The following is a 19,556-nucleotide window of genomic DNA, read 5'->3' as shown; positions in this document are numbered from 1 at the left end:
GCAAAAGCTTGCAAACATATCTGCAGGGGTCTTGCACAGGAAGACAGGGAAGACAGAACTCCAAGCCAGGTTCAGAGACTGAAGAAAATTCAACTATCAATGGCACCAGCAAGGCAAAAAGTGCTCCCCTATATACACCAGACTTGTCTGCAATAGGACTTCCTTAATTCCCAATTAACGCTGACGCCTGTCTGAGTCACAGACTCAGACTCAGCTTCACTACCATTCCTGGCCACCAGAAGGAGCTCCAACACAGCACCCACACCTAGAACATTCACAACAGTAGCCCCCCCTTCAGGAGGGGTCACCGAATCCTCACGAGAACCACCGGATCTGTCAGAATGGGCATGATGGAAGTCACGAACCAATCTGTCAGCGTGAATGTCAGAAGCAAAGACCCAAGAATTTTCCTCCTGACCATAACCCTTCCACTTAACAAGGTACTGGAGTTTTCGTCTATTAAAATGGGAATCCAAAATTTTCTCTACCTCATACTCCAGATCCCCTTCTACCAAGACAGGATCCGGAGGCGCCACCGTGGGAACTACTGGCTCCACATGTTTCTTCAACAAAGACTTATGAAAAACATTGTGAATTTTAAATGACTCAGGAAGAGCCAAACTAAAAGATACAGGATTAATAATCACTGAAATCTTATAGAGCCTAATAAATCTAGGCTTAAATTTAGGCGAAGAAACTCTCTTAGGAACAATCCTGGAGGACAACCAAACCATGTCCCCCACTTTAAACCGGGGACCAACTGTCCTACGTCGGTTGGCAAACCTTTGAGCATTCTCCTGGGACTGAAACAATTTCTCCACTACTTCAGCCCAAATCTGCTGCATTCTCTCCACGACAGAATCAACTCCCGGAAAGGCCGAAGCCTCAACCTGCCGTGAAGAGAACCTGGAATGAAATCCAAAATTGCAGAAAAAAGGAGACATCAAAGTAGAAGAGTTTGCCTTATTATTGAGAGCAATCTCTGCCAAGGGCAAAAATGAAACCCAGTCATCTTGATCTGCAGATACAAAACATCTCAAATAGGTTTCCAAGTTCTGATTAGCTCTCTCAGTATGGCCATTGATCTGAGGATACCACGCTGAAGAAAAAGACAGTTCAATTCCTAATCTAGAACAAAATGCTGTCCAAAATCTGGACACAAACTGAACTCCTCTGTCTGACATCCCCCTCCATGCACCCCCTTTCCAATATAAGGCGCCCCCTATGGCTGTTGCCCCCTGCCCCATAGAGATCCCCCTCCATGCACCCCCTTTCCTATAAAGCGCGCCCCCTGGCTGCTGCCCCTGCCCCACACAAATTACACTCCATGCACCTCTTTTTCCCATAGAGCGCCCTCTATGGCTGCCCCTGTCCCATGCAGATTACCCCCCGCCGGCTGCTACCGCCGCTATCTTCGGCTCTACAGCGCCTACCTCCCGGCTCCGGTGACTTCTCTCCTCAGCGGCACTCAGTCTGCAGAGACGCCGGTAGTGGTGACTCATCGCGCTGCCGGTGACGTCACCAGTGAGCGCGCCAGGCCAGGGAGCTGATTGCAGCTCCCTAACCCCGGAAGTGCCGGCGAGCAGGGAGCAGAGCAGGTATGGAGGATGACTTTTGTATTAGCGTTTAAGACGCTAATACAAATTAAAAATGGGACCAACTAACTACCCAGCCCCCATCCCCCCCCCCCCACAAAGACTCCAGTTATGGTAATGAGTCTGGGGAGAGAAATTTAAAAAAAATTTTTTTTTACTCTCGCCCTCGGCGCCGCCCCCCCGCAACCCACCGGACCACGGGTGCCTAATGGTAAATACGGCCCTGCTTGTGGGTAATTACATAGTCTGCCCTGGTATTTTTGTATCTCCATCCTCTTCTCTATGTATTGTTTCTATGCGGTATATGTACGTGTTTGTTATTTAATACAGATAACTGCTTTTATTTTAATTTTTCTGGGGGTCTCTTTTTTCGGATTACATTCTTATTTGTGTTCAACTTTTTGATTGCATTTTATTCCACTTTTTTTCTGCAGTATGATGAAAAAGCATTTTTTTGCTGCTTTTATTTTTAAACTTTTAAATAAAGGGGATAAATAGTGTAACAGTTTTACAAATGAGGGTGGGCTGGATTCGGCGATACCAACTACGTGTTATTTTTTTTTTAGTTATTTTTTGGGTATACTATATATATATTTTATTTACATTTTGTCTTTTTTTTTACTTTTTCACCTAGTCCCTATATGAGACTTTAACTTTTCTTAATCTGATCACTGATATAATTCATTGCCCGGTGTCAGGCTACAGATCACCTGTCAGACCCTACTGCAGGCTGAGTCTGACAGGCCACCATACAAAGCAGATCCGGTCAACATGTGACCTCCAGCTGCCTAGGCAACCTTCGGCTCCCCCATGATCATGTCACTGAGGAGCTGGAGAGGTAAGAAAAGCAGTACACTGCTTCTCTGAAACTTATATGTGCTGCGGCACATAAAAGATCATAAAAGATTAACATCATCAGTATCTGATCCAATCAGGTCCTGATGATGTCTCTGGGAAGAATTACCATTCTGCACCGGAAATCCTGCAATAGCGGCGCACAGAGTGTCGCAATACCCTCCTGACTGCCGACTGTAATTATGTAAGCTCTGCACAAAGCCAAGCAGAAGCTGACGTATATTTACAAAAGGTCCTGAACAGGTTAAATAAGATGAAATACTGTTTTTTTTAAAAAAGAAAGCCTCATCAATAGAGATGCGCGATCTTGATTGATAAAGGTTCGCCAATTTCAAAATCATACAATCCTTGGCCGGTTCAGATCGGGCTTGAAAATCCGAACATTTGTCCCAAAAGTCGTCAATGTTCGGCTTTGTTCAGTGACAGCTTTTCTGATACTTGACTACTGTAGTGGGGCTGTATGATGAGCGGGGGGACGTGTTTGATGAGGGGAGGGGTTGGGGAGAGGTCAGCGGAGCTGCGTATTTTTTTTTTTCTTAACTTTATGTGTGGATGCTCTGGCAGCCAATCAGGGTGCAGAAAACATCCACAACGTTCACACACAAGGGCTTGTGTCATTGGCTGTCTAATTCCCATGTCCCTCTGCATATAAATCGTGGACATGCAGCGTTGGCACGATTTTGTGATTGCTAAAGCTTAGGGACGGTTAACCGCCGCTGCTGCTGCTAGACAGCTTAGGTAGGGGTTTATCATAGGTCGTTGAGATAGTTAGGACGGAAGACGACTGTGTAGAATAGGGAAGTGCAGTGTAGGGAACATTGTGTGCCACAAATTGGCATTTCATCTTCTAGTGATAGCTAATTGTGTGCTCCTGCTCCAAATTGTGATTTGTGCATCTAAATAGGGCCACGTCTGTGTCCAAGCTCCAAATTGCGATTTGTGCATCTAAATAGGTGTCATGGGTGAGAGACAGTCCTGCGATCTCCGGCTATAGAAGGTCACAGCATTTGGCTGCACAAGCTGTTCCTTGGCCTTCTATCATTCTTGCTTGGTTTCCATCCTTCTCTGTTTAGAGCTCTGCGGAGTTCCTCAGCCTCTCAGCTGCTGTTCACCAGCACTTTCCTTGTCTATATATACTTTCACTTCATATTACTTGGTGCTGGTGATATTTGATACATCTTTATCAAGTCCTTAGTGCAAGCAGGCGGCTTCCATATATCAGGAGAATCTTGGTTTTTGTTGCAGCTTCTCTTCCTGAGACATCTAGAGATAAGTTGTTGGTTGTTTTCCCTTGTTTGTTATCCCTGGGTGCCCTTTAGTGCCCAGTGGGGCTGACGAAGAACTCATCCCATCCGCTCTTTACTTAGGGCCCAAATCAGGGTCAGCCTAGGGTCAGGTATTTGACTCGGCCCATAGGTGCAGAACCTATCTATAGTGGTGAGGGCCCAGCAGTAGGCTTGGTAAGGAGTCAACATCACCCCCTTCCCTGGACACAGGATTTCCCTTAACTTTTTGCTGTTTGTTTGGTACTTTCCCATAGCTAGCATGATATTATTTCCATGAAAAAAAAACACCTGACACACAGGTTTTGTTTTTTCTTTTTTTTTTCTCTTTGGTTGTTGTTGTTTTGTTGTTTATTTTTCCTCCCATGGACCCCGTTATTGTTTTGTCTCAACGGCTCCGGGGTCTGTTTCTGGAGGTTGCAGACCTTTAGTTAGCTGTGCAGCAGCAGTGGTCACAGACCCCTAATGTTGGGGATTCTGCGGGTAGACAGTTCCAGCCAGAGACCAAAATTACTCTGTCAGACAGGTTTGCAAGGGGGTAGAGCCACATTTTTTGTATCTAAACAAGCCTGTAAACTATACTTTAACCTAAACTAAACTACATTGGTCCAAGTGTTTTTTTCATGGATAGCACCAAACATAAGGTCAGGTGTACGAGCCCTAAGGATGCCTGTAGACATACAGTGCCTACAAGTAGTCTTCAACCCCCTGCAGATTTAGCAGGTTTGATAAGATGCAAATAAGTTAGAGCCTGCAAACTTCAAACAAGAGCAGAATTTATTAACAGATGCATAAATCTTACATACCAACAAGTTATGTTGCTCAGTTAAATTTTAATAAATTTTCAACATAAAAGTGTGGGTCAATTATTATTCAACCTCTAGGTTTAATATTTTGTGGAATAACCCTTGTTTGTTAGCTAATAATCGTCTTTTATAAGACCTGATCAGGCCGGCACAGGTCTCTGGAGTTATCTTGGCCCACTCCTCCATGCAGATCTTCTCCAAGTTATCTAGGTTCTTTGGGTGTCTCATGTGGACTTTAATCTTGAGCTCCTTCCACAAGTTTTCAATTGGGTTAAGGTCAGGAGACTGACTAGGCCACTGCAACACCTTGATTTTTTCCCTCTTGAACCAGGCCTTGGTTTTCTTGGCTGTGTGCTTTGGGTCGTTGTCTTGTTGGAAGATGAAATGACGACCCATCTTAAGATCCTTGAAGGAGGAGCGGAGGTTCTTGGCCAAAATCTCCAGGTAGGCCGTGCTATCCATCTTCCCATGGATGCGGACCAGATGGCCAGGCCCCTTGGCTGAGAAACAGCCCCACAGCATGATGCTGCCACCACCATGCTTGACTGTAGGGATGGTATTCTTGGGGTCGTATGCAGTGCCATCCAGTCTCCAAACATCACGTGTGTGGTTGGCACCAAAGATCTCGATCTTGGTCTCATCAGACCAGAGAACCTTGAACCAGTCTGTCTCAGAGTCCTCCAAGTGATCATGAGAAAACTGTAGACCAGCCTTGACATGACGCTTTGAAAGTAAAGGTACCTTACGGGCTCGTCTGGAACGGAGACCATTGCGGTGGAGTACGTTACTTATGGTATTGACTGAAACCAATGTCCCCACTGCCATGAGATCTTCCTGGAGCTCCTTCCTTGTTGTCCTTGGGTTAGCCTTGACTCTTCCGACAAGCCTGGCCTCGGCACGGGAGGAAACGTTCAAAGGCTGTCTAGGCCGTGGAAGGTTAACAGTAGTTCCATAAGCCTTCTACTTCCGGATGATGCTCCCAACAGTGGAGACAGGTAGGCCCAACTCCTTGGAAAGGGTTTTGTACCCCTTGCCAGCCTTGTGACCCTCCACGATCTTGTCTCTGATGGCCTTGGAATGCTCCTTTGTCTTTCCCATGTTGACCATGTATGAGTGCTGTTCACAAGTTTGGGGAGGGTCTTAATTAGTCAGAAAAGGCTGGAAAAAGAGATAATTAATCCAAACATGTGAAGCTCATTGTTCTTTGTGCCTGAAATACTTCTTAATACTTTAGGGGAACCAAACAGAATTCTTGTGGTTTGAGGGGTTGAATAATAAATGACCCTCTGAATAAACTTTTCACAATTTAAAAAAAAAATAAAAAAAGAAATAACATTCTTTTTTTGCTGCAGTGCATTTCACACTTCCAGGCTGATCTACAGTCCAAATTTCACAATGCCAAGTTAATTCCGAATGTGTAAACCTGCTAAATCTGCAGGGGGTTGAATGCTACTTGTAGGCACTGTATACATCAGACGTGTGTTACCTGATTTTTAATAGGACAGCACACTGACCCATGTTATTCAATAGTGCTGGGCAGATAAACTATTTTTTTCGGTCCAAGGGACTGTGAGAAAAAAATGGCAGCATGTACGACCTTCTTCCGAGTCTTGGATGAGACTCGCCGATTCAAGTCCATGTGTGCAAAAAAAAAATCAGATCCTACACAGACCATCAGATAGTTATCTGAATTTTACTGATAGATTTTTACTATAATCCTGGGAAACTGTGCTAGAACATTTATATATTTTAATGAGAAAAAAGATTTAAGGGCATAACAACCAGTCGTATAGATAATGAAAATATAGGGCCCCTCCCAAATCAATTATCTCACAGAAAGAACAACTCTTGGAATTTGTAAACGCCCCTGTATTGTATAAACTCATCCTGATCTGTCCATACAGTAAAAAGTCAAAAATTGTAAATAATAATTGTATCAATTGCCGGGAAACTTGCAAAAAGCATCTATCAGCAGAAAGTAAGTGACCCCATGATGAACCAACTTTCTACTCACCCATAAAGTGCATCGTGTCTTTATGTGCCACATCCAGGCACGGTGCACTTTATGGGTGAGTAGACAGTTGGTCTCATCATGGGGTCACTTACTTTCTGCTGATACTTGTAGATGCTTTTTGCAAGTTTCCCGACAATTGATACATATCAATTGGAACTTGGGGATATAGCGCCACCTTGTGGATAATGTAGTAATAGAAGTCTGGGTTTCTATATATAATTCTGGGACACATTATCTGGCAATTGTTGTCCGGTTATTTTATGCCCACTGTACAACTTCCCCCTTGGATGTCTTTTTGTTGGGGCAATTATCCCTGTCCTCATTTTTTGTCTTTGGTCATTTTCCTCTCCTTTTATATTTATACAATATTATTGTGTAATTTTTGTATGACTGTCCAAAAGTTTTTCTGATGTAGCAATTATTCAATAAAATTGTTGTTTATACCACTATTGTTGTTTATAACCAATTTTTAACTTTTTTACTGTATGGACAGATCAGGATGAGTTTATACAAAACAGAGGCATTTACAAACCCCAAGCCTTGTTCTTTCTGTGAGGTAATTGATTTGGGAGTGGCCTTATATTTTCATTATCTATATGGTTGTTTATAAACCCCAAGCCTTGTTCTTTTTGTCTGGTAATTTATATATTTTATTGTAGCATGAAAACGGATCCGATGGCACAGGATGAAAATCTGATCAAAATTAGAAAGAAAGTTTCTGGATGAAACTAGGACGATTTTTCATAACCTCGTCTGCAGCCAAACTAAGAAGCAAAAACCTGCTGACAGATCCCTGTAAAAATTCACAAAACTTTCTTTTCTTTGTTTGTTCAGTAATTTGGGCAGTTGTGTGAGTGCGTCAGCGTTTTATACAGGTGTATCTTGTCGTCTGAATGAGCCTTAGGTTCCCATGAGGAGGTTTTGAAGCTTTGTATTTCTTTTCAGTTATACAAAAAAAAATCAGCGTCTTACAGCTCCAGTAAAGTGGATGGGAATTATAGAAATCTCCGGCCCGATGTCCTTTTGTTTTCTATGTAGTGTAAACTTACCTGCGATGTGGTTTTTAAATCCGTAACATATCATTTCTCTTGCAGAAAATATGAGTTTTATTTGTTGAATTTCCCCCCAGAATTGAATGAGATGAGGAAAATCCGCAAATAAAAACTGATGTGTTTTTAGTCCGTTTCTGTAGCAGAAAAGTCAAGTTGGCAATCCTAATTGTGCAAACTAAGGGAATGTTCACATATTGGGCTTTTTCTGTACTTTTGTTTTTTTATTATTATTATTATTATTATTATTATTAATAATAATATTATTACAATTATTGCACCAATACCCAGAATGGTGGCGAGAAAATGCTGTGTCCAATATGGGAGTTACTGTTGCATTTTTATGTGCATATCGTTCATTATTTAACTTGCGTTTTTCAACCATTTATGAGTCAAAAGTGGAGTAAAAACGCTGAAGGAATTGTCACGCTGCGTCCTGGCAAAAAAGCAAAAGGGCTCAAAATACAAGAGGAAAAAAAAAACGACTGCGCATGAGATTTCAGAAATCTCAGGATTATACTGCTGCTATGAACGATACGTATTTTATACACCAAAAACTCTGAATAAAAATGTAGCAAAATCTCTGTGTGAACAAAGCCCATACTTCAGTGAGACGCAGGTGTTAACCCTTTCACTGCAATCATCCAAATGACTATGTCCTGATATCAATTCAGCTGAAGACAATCGAATAGTGTAAAGCCGGGTGTGAGAGCCACAAGCTGCTACATACATTACCGGGATGAGGACAAATCTAATTAAGTGATTTACAAAAGTTTCATAACTTTGAATAATAATAATAATAATAATTATGTTTTTATTTATATAGCACCAAATATATTCCACACCACGTTACAATTCAGAGGAAACATAGACAATATGAGACATTATAGAATAACACAATTCAACAGAAACCAAAAGGAGTGAGGGCCGTGCTCGCAAGATTTCAGTCTATGATTATCCAACTCCTCATGCTGGATAAATTATATCTATATACAGTGGTGCCTCAGTTTTCGTTATTGTTGATTTCGGTTTTCGTTGATTTTTTTTCCCCTGAAAATTTGCCTCAAGTTTCATTGTTTTTGTCAGCATGCCCACGTGACTAAAACCGAGGTATCTCTGTAAATGTTTTTCTTCTGTAAACTGAGTGCCAGGTGCGGGCGGCTCTGAATAATAAGTGACAGGAGCGGGCGGTTCTGGATACTGGGCACCAGGCGCGGGTGGCTCTAGATACTGAGTGACAGGCGCAGGTGGCTCTAGATACTGAGTGACAGGCGCAGGTGGCTCTAGATACTGAGTGACAGGCGCAGGTGGCTCTAGATACTGAGTGACAGGCGCAGGTGGCTCTAGATACTGAGTGACAGGCGCAGGTGGCTCTAGATACTGAGTGACAGGCACAGGTGGCTCTAGATACTGAGTGACAGGCGCGGGTGGCTCTAGATACTGAGTGACAGGCGCAGGTGGCTCTAGATACTGAGTGACAGGCGCAGGTGGCTCTAGATACTGAGTGACAGGCGCAGGTGGCTCTAGATACTGAGTGACAGGCGCAGGTGGCTCTAGATACTGATTGCCAGGTGCGGGCGGCTCTGAATAATAAGTGACAGGCGCTGGCGGTTCTGGATACTGGGCACCAGGCGCGGGTGGCTCTAGATACTGAGTGACAGGCGCGGGCGGTTCTGGATACTGGGCACCAGGCGCGGGTGGCTCTAGATACTGAGTGACAGGCGCAGGTGGCTCTAGATACTGAGTGACAGGCGCAGGTGGCTCTAGATACTGAGTGACAGGCGCAGGTGGCTCTAGATACTGAGTGACAGGCGCAGGTGGCTCTAGATACTGAGTGACAGGCGCAGGTGGCTCTAGATACTGATTGCCAGGTGCGGGCGGCTCTGAATAATAAGTGACAGGCGCTGGCGGTTCTGGATACTGGGCACCAGGCGCGGGTGGCTCTAGATACTGAGTGACAGGCGCGGGCGGTTCTGGATACTGGGCACCAGGCGCGGGTGGCTCTAGATACTGAGTGATAGGCGCAGGTGGCTCTAGATACTGAGTGACAGGCGCAGGTGGCTCTAGATACTGAGTGACAGGCGCAGGTGGTTCTAGATACTGAGTGACAGGCGCAGGTGGCTCTAGATACTGAGTGACAGGCGCAGATGGCTCTAGATACTGAGTGACAGGCGCGGGTGGCTCTAGATACTGAGTGACAGGCGCAGGTGGCTCTAGATACTGATTGCCAGGTGCGGGCGGCTCTGAATAATAAGTGACAGGCGAGGGCGGTTCTGGATACTGGGCACCAGGCGCGGGTGGCTTTAGATACTGAGTGACAGGCGCAGGTGGCTCTAGATACTGAGTGACAGGTCTGGGTGGCTCTGAATACTAAGTGACAGGCGAGGGCGACTCTGGATACTAAGGGCCCACTCACACTTGTGCTATTTTGACGCAAACGGAATCCGTCACTAATGTAGTGCAGTTAATTTATTTACAGTGGAAGCGCGACATCGTGTGGACACAAGCGGGTACTGCATGACACACACACGTGCCATAGTAACGCGCTTCCACTGTAAATAAATGAACTGTACTACATTAGTGACGGATTCCGTTTGCGTCAAAATAGCGCAAGTGTGAAACTAGCCTAAGTGACAGGCGCGGGCGACTCTGTGATACTAAGTGACAGGCGCGGGCGACTCTGTGATACTAAGTGACAGGCGCGGGTGGCTCTAGATACTGAGTGACAGGCACTGGTGGTTCTAGATACTGAGTGACAGGCGCGGGTAGCTCTGGATACTGAGTGACAGGCGCGGGCGGCTCTGGATACTGAGTGACAGGCGCGGGTGGCTCTGGATACTGAGTGACAGGTCTGGGCGGCTCTGGATACTAAGTGACAGGCGAGGGCGACTTTGGATATTAAGTGACAGGCGCAGGTGGCTCTGTATACTGAGTGACAGACGCAGGTGGCTCTGGATACTGAGTGACAGGCGCAGGTGGCTCTGGATACTGAGTGACAGACGCAGGTGGCTCTGGATACTGAGTGACAGGCGCAGGTGGCTCTGGATACTGAGTGACAGGCGCAGGTGGCTCTGGATACTGAGTGACAGGCGCAGGTGGCTCTGGATACTGAGTGACAGGCGCAGGTGGCTCTGGATACTGAGTGACAGGCGCAGGTGGCTCTGGATACTGAGTGACAGACGCAGGTGGCTCTGGATACTGAGTGACAGACGCAGGTGGCTCTGGATACTAAGTGACAGGCGCAGGTGGCTCTGGATACTGAGTGACAGGCGCAGGTGGCTCTGGATACTGAGTGACAGGCGCAGGTGGCTCTGGATACTGAGTGACAGGCGCAGGTGGCTCTGGATACTGAGTGACAGGCGCGGGCGGCTCTGGATACTGAGTGACAGGCGCAGGCGGCTCTGAATATTGTGAGCTTCTCACCTCGCTCTCATAGTGAGTTGCTGTATGGTTTGGGGTAATATTTATGACCCTCGCTGTACTCCAAAAACATACTGATAGGGAATTTAGATTGTGAGCACCAATGGGGACAGTGTTGCCAATGTATGTAAAGCGCTAAGGAATTAATAGCGTTATATAAATGAATAAATATTATTATATTGCTCTTGTATTATGATGGTATCAGATTCAGCGCTTTCACTTTTTATTGGAGCTATAATAAACCACAGACACATTGTTACTTTATTATTGCTCTGATCCAGATGTAAAGCTCCTACATCAGAATAGGGCAGCAGAGTCATCCTCCTCAGTCACCGCCGGCCATACTGTGACCATCAGAATAGGGCAGCAGAGTCATCCTCCTCAGTCACCGCCAGCCATACTGTGACCATCAGAATAGGGCAGCAGTGTCATCCTCCTCAGTCACCACCGGCCATACTGTGACCATCAGAATAGGGCAGCAGAGTCATCCTCCTCAGTCACCGCCGGCCATACTGTGACCATCAGAATAGGGTAGCAGAGTCATCCTCCTCAGTCACCGCCAGCCATACTGTGACCATCAGAATAGGGCAGCAGAGTCATCCTCCTCAGTCACCGCCGGCCATACTGTGACCATCAGAATAGGGCAGCAGAGTCATCCTCCTCAGTCACCGCCGGCCATACTGTGACCATCAGAATAGGGCAGCAGTGTCATCCTCCTCAGTCACCGCCGGCCATACTGTGACCATCAGAATAGGGCAGCAGAGTCATCCTCCTCAGTCACCACCGGCCATACTGTGACCATCAGAATTGGGCAGCAGTGTCATCCTCCTCAGTCACCGCCGGCCATACTGTGACCATCAGAATAGGGCAGCAGTGTCATCCTCCTCAGTCACCGCCGGCCATACTGTGACCATCAGAATAGGGCAGCAGTGTCATCCTCCTCAGTCACCGCCGGCCATACTGTGACCATCAGAATACGGCAGCAGAGTCATCCTCCTCAGTCACTGCCGGCCATACTGTGACCATCAGAATAGGACAGCAGAGTCATCCTCCTCAGTCACCGCCGGCCATACTGTGACCATCAGAATAGGGCAGCAGTGTCATCCTCCTCAGTCACCGCCGGCCATACTGTGACCATCAGAATAGGGCAGCAGAGTCATCCTCCTCAGTCACCGCCGGCCATACTGTGACCATCAGAATAGGACAGCAGAGTCATCCTCCTCAGTCACCGCCGGCCATACTGTGACCATCAGAATAGGGCAGCAGTGTCATCCTCCTCAGTCACCGCCGGCCATACTGTGACCATCAGAATAGGGCAGCAGAGTCATCCTCCTCAGTCACCACCGGCCATACTGTGACCATCAGAATAGGGCAGCAGTGTCATCCTCCTCAGTCACCGCCGGCCATACTGTGACCATCAGAATAGGGCAGCAGAGTCATCCTCCTCAGTCACCGCCGGCCATACTGTGACCATCAGAATAGGACAGCAGAGTCATAGTCCTCAGTCACCACCGGCCATACTGTGACCATCAGAATAGGGCAGCAGAGTCATCCTCCTCAGTCACCGCCGGCCATACTGTGACCATCAGAATAGGGCAGCAGAGTCATCCTCCTCAGTCACCACCGGCCATACTGTGACCATCAGAATAGGACAGCAGAGTCATAGTCCTCAGTCACCGCCGGCCATACTGTGACCATCAGAATAGGGTAGCAGTGTCATCCTCCTCAGTCACCGCCGGCCATACTGTCCTCAGTCACCGGCGTCTAAGGCTACTTTCACTCATCAGTTTTCTGTATTCAGGCACAATCCTTTTTTTTCCTGATCCAAAGGATCCGGCAAAAAAAATTTAAAACCGTATCCACCGGATCCGTTTTTTAACGGATCTGTTATGCCGGATGCGTAAAAAACCGGATCCGTTGGATCCGTTTTGCATCCATTTTTGCATCCGTTTTGTCCATTTTTTTTGATGGATCAGTTTTTTAAATAAATTTGGTGCATGCGCAGTTTACATAAACGGATCCGGCAGCCGCATCCGTTTTTTACCGCATTGCGTTGGATCCGACGTCCATAGGCTTTCATTGTAAAACACGCCGTATCGCGCCGTCGTCGTGCCGGACAAAAAAACGTTGCAAGACACGTTGCCTTCGGCCGCCGCTTTAATTAATTTTGCCGCGTCCGGAAAAAAACGCATGCAACGCAAAGCCATCAGGCACAATACGGTAACAATGCAAATCTATGGGGATAAAATGGATGCGGTACCGGATCAGTTTACCCGTTTTTTTCCGGATTGTGCCTGATGGAAAACAAAAAACTGATGTGTGAAAGTAGCCTAGTCATCCTGGGAATTTCCTCCACCTTCTATTATGTAATGACAGTGGAAGTGCTGGGACTGTCTCCTCCCCTGAGACTCTGCCCCAGGAGCTCACACCTTCCCTGTATATAAAGCACAGGAGCAGCGGGTCCCTCAGCTGCAGACTCTTCTACTCCTGATCTACCGGAGCCGCCATTCACCTGAATCCGCCATGACCAAGCAGGTGGCAGTGATCCTCTGTGGCTGCGGGGTGTATGATGGCAGTGAGGTCCACGAGGCCTCTGCAGTGTTGGTGCACCTGAGCAGAGCTGGGGTGCAGGTAAGGGGAAGGGTGCGGGGAAACCTTCTGTGGGGTCACAGCCAAAGCCCCGAGTCTGAGACTGAACTTTGTGTCAGAAGTCTTATTCCAGTCACAGTCAGAGGGGAAAGTCTCTGGTGACATTTCCACACGTCTCAATGAGTCCAGGGCAAAGGCTCCATTCTATGTAATGAGGAAGAAAGCGGCTTCTTCTCCTGACTGTGGTGGGATCTTATAGCCTGAAATATACGGAATAGCTGCACTAATCTACTGTTAGTCACACAGTGCAGGGGCGTCATTACAGGACCGACATTTATCGTCTGTGGATTGTACAACTTCGGGTGTAGCAGTGCTGTAAGATCAGATTACACCGATGTAGAGAGGAGTTTGCTGGGTGCATGCTGCTGAAGGGACAGGACCTCAGCTCTCCTGTATCTGTACAGGCTAGATACAGAACATATACAGATGGAGCAGAGCTGAGTGTTATATTTCCTGTATTGTTACTGTATGGATGTAGCAGAGCGGAGTCTGCTTTCAGTCCCCTTTATTACCTGTATAGTAATGATGTTGCACTTATGGCACTTGTATGATATGATATGGCACTTGTATACAGATGAGGCAGAGCAAGTTTGTTTCTCTCCTCATTATTACTTGTATGACAAGACTATGATTGTAGCAGAGCTGAGTGTGTTTGTTATATTTCCTGTATTGTTACTGTATGGATGTAGCAGAGCGGAGTCTGCTTTCAGTCCCCTTATTACCTGTATAGTAATGATGCAGAGGGTATGGCACTTGTATACAGATGAAGCAGAGCAAGTTTTTCTCTCCTCATTATTACTTGTATGACAAGACTATATGATTGTAGCAGAGTGGAGTTTGTTGTATGATCACACTAGGTCATTATTGAACAACCCCTTTAAGCTTTATATATAGTGAAGGCAGAGTTGAGCTTGGTATTGCCCATCTTGTGTGATAAGACTATGGATGTAGCAGAGCTGAGCTTAGGTTTATACATTGTCTATGTGCTCGGTGTATGTTATCTCTTTCATGGTCTGTCTGATTATCAATTTAATAACCTACAATGAATGAAGAAGAAACCTAATCTGTCTTGGTGACTGCAGAGCTCTTCATCTAGTCAGTAAGAGGTCGTACGAGTACAATTATTTTTGTCCTATAGGGTCTTCCATAATTTCCTAGATCCCTTATATATTTGGCCTCTGTACATGGTGGATGGTTTGTTTTCTTGTATTGAGATTTGTCTCCTCCATTCTGTTTCCATAGTATGTGGTGTTTGCTCCTGACATGGAGCAGATGCATGTGGTGGACCATGTGAGAGGACAGCCCTGCGAGGAGACCCGGAACGTGCTGACCGAGAGCGCGCGCATCGCAAGAGGGAAGGTCACAGATCTGAAGGAGCTAAAAGTCAGTGACTATGCTGCAATCATCATCCCAGGTACTGTATGTCCTGATCATAAGGACAGTATGGAGGACATGTTAGGCCGTAGTCACAGTTGCGAGTGCCTTTACGTGTATTTCTCATTGAGTTCCCCCCCCCCTCCCTTTCCTCCACACGGCCGCACACTTCTAACATGAGTGAGTTGGTTGCATATATCTGTCGCGGGCGGAGGAGGGGACGCTGCGCTCTGCCGCTGCTCGGTGGTGGCTCGAGCGGTGGGCCAGACCCCGGGGACTCGAGCGGCGTTCCTCGCCCTTGAGTGAAAGGGGGGATTTGATTGGATGGTGGGGGATTTGGTGATTGTTCGTGACGCCACCCACGGTCGTGGTGACACCACCGCTGCTCTAGACGGGGATCCCGGGAGCGGTGACAGGGAGCAGCTTTGTTAGTTCTCCCCTCCGTGGGTAGGGGGTTGGTTGTCCGGGGCCCGGTGATGGGGTAGGGATGGATGACAGGCGGGTTACAGGGCCTGGTGAGGTGCAGGGTCGCGGGGGGCAGCGCTGTACGGCGCGGTGGTACTCACTCAGCCAATGATGAGGACACAGTTCTCGGTAAAACACACGGCTGGATGGACTGGTCCCACAGACAGCTGATGTGTTTCTCCCGGCAGGTTGATGGTGACTGCCTTTCCCTGCACCTATGTACTGTAAACCGTTCCAATGGGTTCCCACTGGTAACCCGCTCCCCGGCTTGGATGTGGGCTGGAGGATCCCCCTTTTTCCCGCAGGCTCTGGCCCTGGGAACAGTAGCCTTGGCGGTGGCTGTTTCCCTCTCTCGGTTGGACTGTTGCCTTGTGTCGGGTCTTGGCTGCTGGGAAACCCAGGAGGTCCCCTTCGCTAACGAATCTGGCAAATTCACGGCGACTCCTAGCCTTGCCGGGGTCCGTAAGACCCTGCCAGATGGTGCTGACTTCTTTGTGTACCGGCGGGCCACTGCCCTTCCACGGTCCTTACGGTAGACTCCGATAGGCCACTCCTGCAGACGGGTCACCACCGTCTGCCAACCTTGCTGATCCGTCCGGGCCACACACCCGGACTAACTCTAGTCTGCTCAGCTGCCACTTCACTCCTCTCGCTTTCGCTTCCCAAACTGAACTCCCTACTTTTCCCACCTCCAGGACTGTGAACTCCTCGGTGGGCGAGGCCAACCGCCTGGCCCACCCCCTGGTGTGAACATCAGCCCCTGGAGGAAGGCAACAAGGGTTTTTGTCTGACTTTGGTGTGCCTGACCAGGAGTGTGGGGTGTGTGGGTGTTGTTCTCTGTGGCCCCTGGCTTGTCCAGGGCGCCACATCTCTATGCAGCTGAGGCTCTCCTGTCTGGAGAGTGTGCGGCCGTGTCGGGAGATTCAATGAGAGACTTGCACGAGTTAAACGCAAGACATTCGCAAGTGTGATACTGGCCTTCTACTCAGACTTCTTATACTCTTTCTTCTCTTTACCAGGAGGTTTTGGAGTTGCTAAAAATCTTTGTACTTGGGCGATTGATGGGAAAGACTGCTCCGTAATAAAACCCATTGAAGACGCTATTAAAGGATTTCATGATGCCAAGAAGCCCATTGGCCTGTGCTGTATCTCCCCCGTACTGGCCGCCAAAATCCTACCAGGATGTGAAGTCACTGTCGGGTCTGATACAGAGTGCGAAAAGTGAGTGAATTTAACTAAATATCTCGGTCTTCAGTATCTATCTAAACCAGAGGTCTTAAACACGCAGGCCGCATTCGGCCCCTGAAGCTACTTGTTGTGGCCCGCACACCCCGTGACAATCGCGGCCCTATACCCGGGGCGGGCACCGGCAGGACATTACTACAAATTGAATTATTTGCGGTGCCGCACAGATGTCCGCGTTATACCAATGGCTGCTGCCTGCCAATCAGATGCAAGGAAGTGACGTTGCTGTATGATTCCACCTCCTTGCATCTGATTAGCGGGCAGCAGCCATTGGTATAACGCGGACAACTCTCTGTGCGGCACTGCAAATGATTAAACTTGTAGTAAAGTCCTGCCGGCGCTGGCCCCGGGCATAGAGCTGCGATCGTCACTCACCGCAACAAGCAGGTACGTGCTCACGATCAGGACCCGATGCGTCCTGGACGTGGCGGGTCCTGACCTGCGGGGCCACATGTCTCTTCCGCAGATGCCCGTGCCTGTGATCATGTTTCGGAGCGCTGTGGTCTCCTCGCTGTGTGTGTATGTGCACACTACAAGGATGGGCATAACTACTGGGCACACTACTACAATGATGGGCACAATACTACAGGGCACACAGCTGGGTACCAAGGCCATAATAGAATGAAAAGGATTTCTAGTAACAAGTAAATTACAAACTTGCGTTTTTTTTTTTTGTTTTTTTTTTTTTTCCCTCTCCCGGGCGGCGCCCCCCCCCCCCCTTGTTTTCACTGCTTCTAATCAGCAGTGAGTGTATTATAATACTTACCTGTCAATATCTTATGCCATTTCCAATGATTGGTAACAGGGGACAATTAAGCTAAATAAATATGCCAGAGTGGTAGTTTAAAAATAAAAGCAAGGGATTATTATTAATAATTATATTATTCTACAGTTTTACTCATCCCCAGACTCCTGACAGCCTATACAGCGCCTTTAACCTCTGCAGTGCTGGTAATACCACAATATTGGGAACCACATTGTAACCATTACAAAAGTCTGTATGGTATAGATAATAGGAACCCGGGTTTCCAAAGTCTATTTGGTGGAGCCTTGTCTGTACAATCTAGACTTCAACCAATATGTGGTCAACTAAATGTATATTACTGCAGTGTTCTTGAATTTGTGGCTGTAAAGAGTATTGTTCATAAGAATAATGTAAAGACTTTATAATGTCAGAAAATTGGGGCTGATGCTTAGTAATTTATTTATCCATCTTCCCCCCCCCCCCCCCGCCATGAAGCCCTATCCATACAATAGAATGAGGTTCATGAACCTCAATTACTGCACATAGTTCCAAGTAAAATAACCAGGACTAGTTCTCCGGATCGGAACTGCTGATCATTTGGGTTTTCTGGAGATAATTCCCCACCAGACGTGATACTTGGTGCCTTGCTAATAAAGCACACAAGCGCTCTGCTGAGCTGTGTATGGGGAGATGGCCACTGTCTGAATACGATAAGGCATAGTACAGACATACTGTATGTGTATAGTCGTAGTTTTCACTATTGTAACTTGCTGCCCTTTGTCTATTCTTCTGTTGTGCAGGTGGCCACATGCTGGAACAGCGGGAGCCATTGAACAGCTGGGCTGTAAACACGTCAACAAACAGGTCAACGAAGTTCACATAGATGCCAAACATAAACTGGTCACCACGTGCGCCTTCATGAGTAACAGCCCGCTACATGAGATATTTGATGGCATTGGCAAAATGGTTGAAGCCGTGCTCAAGTTGAGTTAAATGAGAGAATGAAACATTTGGTGGAAGAATTGGAGGAACATTGACTGATATTTATTTCTGTGTACAAATAAATATTGCTTTGAAATAGAACTGATTTGTGCTTACTGGTTATAATAAATATATTATAAGGGTTTTAGGTGTGCAAAGTTGGCTATATAATATATCAACCAATAAATAATTAAATGGGGGGAGAAGGTCCATAGTTGGGCCCTTCCCAGCCTAAAAAATGTCAGCCCCCAGTCACCCCAGCAGTGGCACATAAGATGCTCCAATTCTGACCCTTTGCCTCTACTCATTCCTGATGCTTTGGTGTGGTGGCAATTGGTGAAATGGTTTTGGGCTAAATGTCAGCCGTGTAGTAGCTATTACTAACACCAGGGTCTGATCTCAGCTGTAAGGGTACGCTCACACGAGCGTGAAAATCGGACGAGTGCAATGCGAGAAATTCTCGCATTGCACTCTGACCAATGTCAGGCAATGAGGTTGAGCTGTTGGTCAGCTTTTCCTCGCATCCAGATTCTGGATGCGAGAAAAGCGGCAGCATGCTGCGATTGTCTGCGAGAGCCGTATCCCTCGCACCCATTCAAGTGAATGGATGCGAGAGATACATCGGACTGCACTCGGATGTTATCCCAGTGCAGTGCGATATACGCACAGGCTGACAGTGGAGGAGATGGGAGAATTAACCCCTCCCTCTCCTCTGCTGCGCCCGCACTCAGCTTCACAGCTGTGACCCGATCGCAAGATCGGGTTACAGTCGCATGACACTCGGCTCACGCTCGCAGCAGAGCCTGAGTCGGGGGACATTAGCATATCGCATCCGATGCTCTCGCAACGGATGCCATACGCTCGTGTGAGTCCAGCCTAAAGAGGAGTCTAGCAGACCAACCCCTTCTACCCCCACGTATGTATGTTCTTCCCTAAATAGTTCATGCATAATTTGGAGGTGTGCTTTGGGTAATTGTCCTGTTGTAGGATGAAATTTACTCCAATTAAGCGCTGGCCACAGGGTATGGCGTTGCAAAATAGAGTGAAAGCCTTCCTTATTCAAAATCCCTTTTTT

At 47.2% G+C, this 19,556-nt stretch overlaps 1 protein-coding gene across 1 annotated transcript; it reads left to right on the top strand.

Moving 5' to 3' along the window:
• Positions 1 to 13,451: 13,451 nt before the first annotated feature.
• LOC142250543 (glutamine amidotransferase-like class 1 domain-containing protein 3, mitochondrial) lies at positions 13,452 to 18,583 on the top strand. Its single transcript, XM_075322721.1, has 4 exons — positions 13,452 to 13,653; positions 14,914 to 15,085; positions 16,530 to 16,731; positions 18,301 to 18,583. The coding sequence occupies exons 1-4, from the start codon at positions 13,546 to 13,548 to the stop codon at positions 18,491 to 18,493; spliced, it is 675 nt and encodes a 224-aa protein (XP_075178836.1). The 5' UTR covers positions 13,452 to 13,545; the 3' UTR covers positions 18,494 to 18,583.
• The last annotated feature ends 973 nt before the right edge of the window (positions 18,584 to 19,556 follow it).

The sequence above is a fragment of the Anomaloglossus baeobatrachus genome, chromosome 9 (assembly GCF_048569485.1).
Source record: "Anomaloglossus baeobatrachus isolate aAnoBae1 chromosome 9, aAnoBae1.hap1, whole genome shotgun sequence".
In the NCBI taxonomy this organism is placed as follows: Eukaryota; Metazoa; Chordata; class Amphibia; order Anura; family Aromobatidae; genus Anomaloglossus; species Anomaloglossus baeobatrachus.
Note: the sequence above shows the minus strand (reverse complement) of the source record. Positions and strands in the feature narration are given on the sequence as shown.